This window comes from Penaeus vannamei, chromosome 3 (genome assembly GCF_042767895.1).
Source record: "Penaeus vannamei isolate JL-2024 chromosome 3, ASM4276789v1, whole genome shotgun sequence".
Lineage (NCBI taxonomy): Eukaryota > Metazoa > Arthropoda > Malacostraca > Decapoda > Penaeidae > Penaeus > Penaeus vannamei.
In genome coordinates, this window is record NC_091551.1 from 43,032,765 (window position 1) to 43,042,764 (window position 10,000).

A 10,000-nucleotide genomic window follows, 5' to 3' on the forward strand; every position below is an offset into this window, starting at 1 on the left:
GAAAGAGATGGAGAGAGAGAGGAAGAGAGAAAGACACACAGACAGACAGACAAACTAAGACTGACAGAGACACAACAACAGAGACAGACAGAAATAGACACACTAACAGAGAGAAAGAGACAGACAAAGAGAAGGTAAGGAAGCGAAAGTAAAGACACGAACGAAAGAGAGAGAGAAAAAAAGGAGAAAGAGAAAGGCAGATACAATCACATTCTTACCGAGACATAAACTGCAAAACCTTGATATCTTGGCTCCCCCCCCCCCTTCTTCTTCTTCTCCCTCCCCCTCCCCTCCTCCCCCTCCATCCTTCTGCGATAACAATACCTTCTCCTTATTGCCTTCCCCCCTCCTCCCTCTACTCCTCTACCTCTTTGCTTCCTTCCCATTTCTCTTTCTCTCGTCCTTGCTCCTTCCTCCTTCTTTGTATGTCCTTTTCTCTCTCTTTCGCTCTTCCACATTTCATTTCTCCACTTCTCTCCCTCCCGTCCATCTTCCTTTACGTTCCCTCTTTCCCTCCTTCCTATCTTCCCCTCTCTCTCTCTCCTCTTTCCTTTCCCCTTCTCCCCTCCCTCTTTTCCTCTCCTTCCCTCTCCTTCGTCCTTTCCCCTTCTCCCCTCCCCTCTTCTTCCCTCCCCTTCTCCCCTTCCTCCTTCTCCCCTCCCCTTCTCCCCTTCCTCCTTCTCCCCTCCCGCTTTCCTCTTTTCCCCTCTTTCTCTCCTCCTATTCATCCCTCTCTCCTCTTCCCCATCCACCTTCTCCCCATCCCCTTCTCCCACCCCCCTTCTCTCCCTCCCTCTTCTCCCCACTCCCCTTCTCCCCGTCCCCCCTTCTCCCCATTCCCCCTTCTCCCCACCTTTTCCCCTCCCCTTCCCTGTTTTACCCTCCCTCCTTCTCCCCATCCCCCTTCTCCCCTCCCTCTTCTCCCCGTCTCTCACGCCACCGCACTTTAGCCCCGTAACATATGGCTGGCGAAAAGCACGTCACAGTTGCCAGTAGAATTCTAATGGCGGCTTATACGTTTTCTGTTGAGTGGGTGGCTGGAAATTTAAGGGGAGACTCTCAAAAAAAAATCGTGTGGCTATATGTTCTTGCAATCAGAGCTTAATTTCTCTGGTGTGCGTTTTGTTCTGTTTTGTTATTATTAGTATTATCATTATTATTATTGTTAGTTTATCATTATTGTCATTATTATTATTATCATTATTATCATTATTGTATTCTCGTTGATTTTGGATGTATTTCTGTAAATCTCTCTCTCTATCTATCTATCTATCTATTTATCTATCTATCTATCTATCTATCTATCTCTCTTCTCTCTTCTCTCTTCTCTCTTCTCTCTCTCTTTCTCTCTCTCTCTCTCTCTCTCTCTCTCTCTCTCTCTCGCTTTCTCTCTCTCTCTCTCCCTCTCTCTCTCTCTCTCTCTCTCTCTCTCTCTCTCTCTCTCTCTCTCTCTCCCTCTCCCTCTCTCTCTTCTCTCTTCTCTCTTCTCTTCTCTCTCTCTCTCTCTCTCTCTCTCTCTCTCTCTCTCTCTCTCTCTCTCTCCTCATCTCTCTCTCTCTCTCTCTCTCTCTCTCTCTCTCTATCTGCTCTCTCTCTCTCTCTATCTGCTCTCTCTCTCTCTATCTATCTGCTCTCTCTATCTGCTCTCTCTATCTGCTCTCTCTCTCTCTCTTTCTCTATGCTATTTCTCTCTCTCTCTCTCTCTCTCTCTCTCCTCTCATCTCTCTCTCTCTCTCTCTCTCTCTCTCTCTCTCTCTCTCTCTCATCTCTCTCTCTCTCTGTCTTTCTCTCTTACTCTCTTTATCCCTCTGCCTTTCTCCTTCCCTGCTACCTTCGCCCCTTTTCCCTTTCTTCTTCCCCTTCTCCCACTCCCTCCCCCTTTCCCACAACCTCGCCTGCCCATTCTCTCCCTCTCTTACCCCCTCTCCCTGTCCTTCTTCCTCCTCTGCTTCTTCCCTTCCTGTCTGCTTCCCTTCTTCTCAAGTGATGCTAATGTTGCACCAGCATTTTTAAGGTCTTGTGATGTTATTGTTGCTGTTATTTTTTCCCTGTTATTGTTACGTTTTAATTTTATTGGAGTGTTCATTAGCAGTAACTCTTCTGCTGTTGTCACTTAGGATATTGCTGTCTTGAATATTATTGTCGTTTTTCTCCGTTATTGCTGTTCTTGTTATTTTTGTTATTACTATATTTGCTGTTATTATTATTATGTCTATTATTACCTCCGCCATTGAGGTTGTGTTTTTAGTAGTGTTGGTTAGTTTGTTGGTTGGTTGGTCAGCAGGATAACTCATAAAGTTATGAACAGATTTTTATGAACGGATATATGAACATTTAACTAACTAACCAACAAACTAACCAACGCTACCAAAACCATAACCTCCTTAGCGAAGGTAATAATAATGATAATGAAAAATAATAATAATGAGAATTAGAATACTATTATTACTATTACTAATAATAATAATAATGATAATAATAATAATAATAATAATGATAATGATAATAATAATAATGATATCTAGTAATGATATCTAATGTGATAATGATGATGATAATGATAATCAAAATCACAATTATAATCAATAATGATCATTAAAATAATAATGATAATAGAAGTAATAATGTTAATGATAATGATGATTATCATGATAGTAGTAGTAGTAATACTAACGATAATGATAGTGACAGTGATAATTGCAATGGTAATAATGATAATGTTATTATTATTATCGTTATTATTATTATTGCTATTATTATTTTGATTATAAAATGTATATATATATATATATATATATATATATATATATATATATATATATATATATATATATATATATATGTATATATATATATATATATATATATATATATATATATATATATATATATATATGTATATATGTATGTATATATATACATATACATTTATATATACATGCATACATATATATACATATATATATATATATATATATATATATATATATATATATATATATATATATATATATATATATGTATATCTGTCTTTCTCTCTTTCTGTATAATTTTATAACTCCCCCCCAAAAAAAATAAGACAGACCCCCCTCAAAGGAAAACCCGAAAGGCCGGGAGGCAAAGAAAACGCGAATTCAGATCCGTCACAGTTTACATAATTTCTTCACACTGGGTAAACATTGCCCCGCCAGGAGATACGGCCATTGTAGTGAAATGTAAACAAAAAACACGGAGCCAATGTTTACAAGTGTTCTACCTTCGTCTCTCTGGAAATTTGCCACACGCTTTGCCCAGTTGTTGCAAAGTTCTGCAAATATTTGTTGTTGAAGCTGCTGTTTTTTTTATGGGTTATTGATATAACGTAGGTATGCGTATACGGTAAATACAGATACCTCTAAAACAGTATAGTGTTTGTGTAAGGGGGAGGGCATGTGTGTGTGTGTGTGTGTGTGTGTGTGTGTGTGTGTGTGTGTGTGTGTGTGTGTGTGTGTGTGTGTGTGTGTGTGTGTGTGTGTGTGGATGGGTGGATGTATGTGGATGAGTGTATACGTACGTGTATGTGTTGAATGTATATAGCAATGTTTTCTATAAACACCATTTCAAGGGCTTTCCAGGTAAATTCCGACAATGTGTAATTCCTCTGTGAGTCTCCCTAAATTTTCGATAATTCCATGGCAGCGGAGAGCCATGATTTAACGAAATGCAATTTGCAGCCTCGCGAAATGCTGACAATGACACCCCCTTTTTATGCATTACTCTGCGGCCTCTCACGCCAGGTTTCGTAAATTTTCGTTTCGTTATTTACGGTTATTGTTTTATTTCTCTTCATTATTCAATTCTCTGCCTATTCATTATCGTATGTTTTTTTTTTTTCTTTTTTTTTTTCTTTTTTTTTTTTGAACATATTTCAATTGTTTTTTTTTTTAGACTTCTGCACCACGACGTGTAAGTACACCATCCTCCTGCATATTTACACCTCGTTAAACCTGTATGCCTCCTTTGATATTCTCTCTACATACTCATATTCCATTTTTAAAATCTTGCACTCTTGGCTTCTTACATTTTCATCTATTATTTCACTTTTTCTTACATTTTCTTTCGGTGTTTTTAAGACCTTTTCCAAGACCTTACTTCTACAACATTTTCCTTTCTCCTTTACACCGGCATACACCTTTTGGAGCTACACTAAACAGTTTATTTCCTTCTACACCTTTTATCTTCTTTCTACACCAGTTTCTTTCTTATGCTAGTTCCATCTCTTCTACACCTGTCCCTTCCCTTCTATACCAGTTCCCTCGTTTCTACACCAGATTCACCCTTCTACACCCACTTTCATTCCATCTTTCCCACACCAAACGACTTCCTTCTGTAACTCTTCCTTCCTTACTCTAACACCTTTCTCCCTTCTACACCACTTCCTCATCCACCAGGCCTCCATCCCTTCTACACACACTCTTATTCTTTTACACCGGATCCACACCAAACTATTCGCGCTACACATAAGTCTACATTTTCCACACCAGCCTACACCCTACACCCACCACACCAGCCTACACCCTATACCATCCACACCAGCCTACACCCTCCACACCAGCCTATTCCCTCCACACCAGCCTACATCCTACACCCTCCACACCGGCCTACACCTTACACCCTCCACACCAGCCAACACCCTACACCTTCCACACCGGCCTACATCCTCCACACCACCTATACCCTACACCTTCCACAACGGCCTACACCCTCCACACCAGCCTACACCCTACGCCCTCCATACCAGCCTACACCCTACACCCTCCACACCGGCCTACAGCTTACACCTTCCACACCGGCCTACATCCTCCACACCAGCCTACACCCTACACCCTCCACACCAGCCTACACCCTCCACACCAGCCTACACCCTCCACACCAGCCTACACCCTACACCCTCCACACCACCCTACACCCCACACACCAGCCTACACCCTACACCCTCCCACACCCACCCTACACCCCACACACCAGCCTACACCCCTACACCCTCCACACCACCCGACACCCTCCACACCACCCCACACCCCTACACCCTCCAACACCACCCTACACCCTACACCTCCACACCACTCTACACCCTCCACACCAGCCGACACCCTCCACACCACCCTACACCCTACACCCTCCACACCACCCTACACCCTACACCTTCCACACCACCCTACGCCCTCCACACCACCCTACACCCTACACCCTCAACACCACCCTACACCCTCCACACCACCCTACACCCTCCACACCACCCTACACCCTCCACACCACCCTACACCCTACACCCTCCACACCGGCCTACACCCTCCACACCAGCCTACACCCTACACCTTCCACACCGGCCTACATCCTCCACACCCCCCTACACCCTCCACACCAGCCTACACCCTCCACACCAGCCTATTCCCTCCACACCAGCCTACATCCTACACCCTCCACACCGGCCTACACCTTACACCTTCAACACCAGCCTACATCCTACACCTTCCACACCGGCCTATACCCTACACCCTCCACACCAGCCTACACCCTACACCTTCCACACCGGCCTACATCCTCCACACCAGCCTACACCCTACACTTTCCACACCGGCCTACATCCTGCACACCAGCCTACACCCTATACCATCCACACCAGCCTACACCCTACACCCTCCATACCAGCCTACACCCTACACCCACCACACCAGCCTACATCCTCCAAACCACCCTACACCTTCCACACCAGCCTACATCCTCCACACCAGCCTACATCCTACACCCTCCACACCAGCCTACACCCTACACCCTCCACACCACCCCTACACCCTACACCCCACTCACCACCCCCCCTACACCCTACACCCTCCACACCACCCGACACCCTCCACACACCACCCCACACCCTACACCCTCCAACACCACCCTACACCCTACACCCTCCACACCACTCTACACCCTCCACACCAGCCGACACCCTCCACACCACCCTACACCCTACACCCTCCACACCACCCTACACCCTACACCCTCCACACCACCCTACACCCTCCACACCACCACTACACCCTACACCCCACACACCAGCCTACACCCTACACCCTCCACACCACCCGACACCCTCCAAACCACCCCACACCCTACACCCTCCAACACCACCCTACACCCTACACCCTCCACACCACTCTACACCCTCCACACCAGCCGACACCCTCCACACCACCCTACACCCTACACCTCCACACCACCCTACACCCTACACCCTCCACCACCACCCTACACCCTACACCCTCCACACCACCCTACACCCTACACCCTCCACACCACCCTACACCCTACACCCTCCCACACCACCCTACACCCTACACCCTCCACACCACTCTACACCCTCCACACCACCCTACACCCTCCACACCACCCTACACCCTCCACACCACCCTACACCCCACTACACCTCCACAACAGCCTACCACCCTCCACACCACCCCCACACCCAACACCCTCCACACCACCCCACACCCAACACCCTCCACACCACGCCACACCCTACACCTTCCACACCACCCTACACCCTACACCCTCCACACCACTCTACACCCTCCACACCAGCCGACACCCTCCACACCACCCTACACCCTACACCCTCCACACCACCCTACACCCTCCACACCACCCTACACCCTACACCCTCCACACCACCCTACACCCTAACACCTCCACACCACCCCACACCCTCCACACCACCCTACACCCTCCACACCACCCTACACCCTCTACACCCTCCACAACAGCCTACACCCTCCACACCACCCCACACCCAACACCCTCCACACCACCCCACACCCAACACCCTCCACACCACCCCACACCCTACACCCTCCACACCACGCCACACCCTACACCTTCCACACCACCCTACACCCTACACCCTCCACACCACTCTACACCCTCCACACCAGCCGACACCCTCCACACCACCCTACACCCTACACCCTCCACACCACCCTACACCCTACACCCTCCACACCACCCTACCCCTACACCCTCCACACCACCCTACACCCTACACCCTCCACACCACCCTACACCCTACACCCTCCACACCACCCTACACCCTACACCCTCCACACCACTCTACACCCTCCACACCACCCTACACCCTCCACACCACCCTACACCCTCCACCACCACCCTACACCCTCTACACCCTCCACAACAGCCTACACCCTCCACACCACCCCACACCCAACACCCTCCACACCACCCCACACCCTACACCCCTCCACACCACGCCACACCCTACACCCTCCACACCACCCCACACCCAACACCCTCCACACCACCCCACACCCTACACCCTCCACACCACGCCACACCCTACACCCTCCACACCACCCCACACCCAACACCCTCCACACCACCCCACACCCAACACCCTCCACACCACCCCACACCCAACACCCTCCACACCACCCCACACCCAACACCCTCCACACCACCCCACACCCAACACCCTCCACACCACCCCCACACCCAACACCCTCCACACCACCCCACACCCTACACCCTCCACACCACCCCACACCCAACACCCTCCACACCACCCCACACCCTACACCCTCCACACCACGCACACCCTACACCCTCCACACCACCCCACACCCCAACACCCTCCACACCACCCTCCACACCACCCTCCACACCACCCTACACCCTACACCCTCCACACCACCCTACAGCCTCCACACAACCCAACACCCTCCACACCACCCCACACCCTACACCCTCCACACCACCCATCACCCTCCACACCACCCTACACCCTACACCCTCCACACCGGCCTACATCCTCCACACGCCCCACACCCTACACCCTCCACACCACCCCACACCCTACACCCTCCACACCACCCAACACCCTCCACACCACCCCACACCCTACACCCTCCACACCACCCATCACCCTCCACACCACCCTACACCCTCCACACCACTCCACACCGGCCTACACCCTCCACACCACCCCACACCCTACACCCTCCACACCACCCCACACCCTACACCCTCCACACCACCCCACACCCTACACCCTCCACACCACCCCACACCCTACACCCTCCACACCACCCCACACCCTACACCCTCCACACCACCCTACACCCTACACCCTCCACACCGGCCTACATCCTCCACACCACCCCACACCCTTCACCCTCCACACCACCCCACACCCTTCACCCTCCACACCACCCCACACCCTTCACCCTCCACACCACCCCACACCCTCCACACCAGCCTACACCCTACACCTTCCACACCGGCCTACATCCTCCACACCACCCTACACCCTCCACACCACCCCACACCAGCCTACACCCTACACCCTCCAACACCCACCGCACTACACTTCGCAGCCGCGTCCATCCCCGCCCGGCTTAAAGCTGGTGTTTGGCATCACCGTCTGCGTCGCCTCTTACCTCGGGGCATAGGCATGAAGAAGATAAAGAGAGGGAGAGGGAGAGCAGGGAATAAGTGGGCGGGCGCCGGAGGAATATTAGAATGCGGTGAAGAAGGAGGGGGATGAGGATTCGAGAGAAGAGGAGGAGGAGGGGGGGGGGGGAGGGGAGGGGGAGGAGGAGGACGGGGGTGAGAAGGTGGAGGAGGTGGAGGAGGTGGTGGTGGTGGTGGTAGTGGTGGAGAAGGAGGGGAAGGAGGAAGGGGAGATAGGAGGAGGAGGAAGGGAGGAGGAAGGGAAGGGAAGGGAAGAGGAAGGTGGAGGAGGAGGAGCGGAAACGGAGGTGGAAGAGGAGGGGAAAGGGTGGTGGAGGTGGAGGAGGAGGAGGTGGTGGTGGTGATGCTGATGCTCATGGTGGAGAAGGGGGAGGGGGAAAGGAAGGGAAGGGGAGGTGGAGGAGGAGAAGAAGAAAGGGGGAGGTGGAGAAGGAGGAGGAGAAAGAGGGCAAGAGAATCAGTAGGAAAGAGGAAAAGAAACAGGAAACAGACGAGAAAAAACATAAGAAAAAGGAAGAAGAGGAACAAGGGAATTAGGGAATATTGGAACAATAAGGAAGAAGACGAAGGCGCAGGAACAGATGGATAAGAAGGAAAAGATTGAGGATAAAGAGAAAGAAAAATATGAGGAACAAGATAAGGAAAATGAAGAGGAGATAGATAAGGATGAGGTGGAAAAAGCGGAAATGAAAGACGAGGAGGAGGAGGAGCTATAAGTGAAATAGGAAGAAAATTGGAAAAGAAAAAGAAACAGAAGAGAAAGAGGAGTAAGAAGAAAAACAGAAATAGAGAGGGACTAGAGTAAATGGCGTATATGAATAACTAAGAACAAGACGAAAATGAAGAGAAGGAAAGTCGAAATGAGAGAGAGAGGGGAGAAGGGAGAGGGGAGAGGGGAGAGAGAGGGACCGGAGAAATAATTAATGGAAAGCGAAGAGCGGAGGTAATTGAAATTATGAAAAGAGGGTGGAAGCAAATTAATTATGGGAGAATTGATGAAGTGTGATGGAAACTTAGTGTACTGGTGTTTTTTACATTTTTTTTTTTTTTTACTTTTTTTGCTTTTTCCTTATAGTTTTTTATTACTTTTTTTTTACTCATTGTTTTTACTTTTTTTACTCTTTGTTTTTACTATTTTTACTTTTTTTACTTATTACTTTTTTACTTTTTGTTTACTTTTTACTTGTTTTACTTTTTTTTTTTTTTACTTTTTTACGTTTTTACTTTTTTTACTTTTTTTTTCTTTTTTATTAACTTTCTATTAACTCTTTCTTTACTTTTCTATTTTACTTCCGCGAATTGATTTAACAAATTTACCGTAAAAGCTGAATTCCACCGAGAGAGCACTTTAGGCTACGCGTGGCATGCTACACCCTCGACACAGGCAGTTGGTGCCATCGGGCCACCTGGACACAGCGCGACGTGGCATGCGATCCTGTGGCAGGGGGGAGGTATATATTCATTTGTCGTAAGTCTGTTAGTA

The 10,000-nt window shown here is 48.9% G+C and overlaps 1 protein-coding gene across 1 annotated transcript in view; it reads left to right on the plus strand.

The window, feature by feature from the left end:
* Window positions 1–8,495, plus strand: part of LOC138859911 (uncharacterized) — a 26,768-nt gene extending 18,273 nt beyond the window's left edge. Inside the window, exons 3-6 of the mRNA XM_070116404.1 lie at window positions 3,615–3,631; window positions 4,524–5,006; window positions 5,126–5,799; window positions 8,302–8,495. Of these exons, the coding sequence (XP_069972505.1) occupies window positions 3,615–3,631; window positions 4,524–5,006; window positions 5,126–5,799; window positions 8,302–8,495 (1,368 nt within the window). The remainder of the gene's footprint in view (window positions 1–3,614; window positions 3,632–4,523; window positions 5,007–5,125; window positions 5,800–8,301) is intronic.
* Window positions 8,496–10,000: the final 1,505 nt, after the last annotated feature.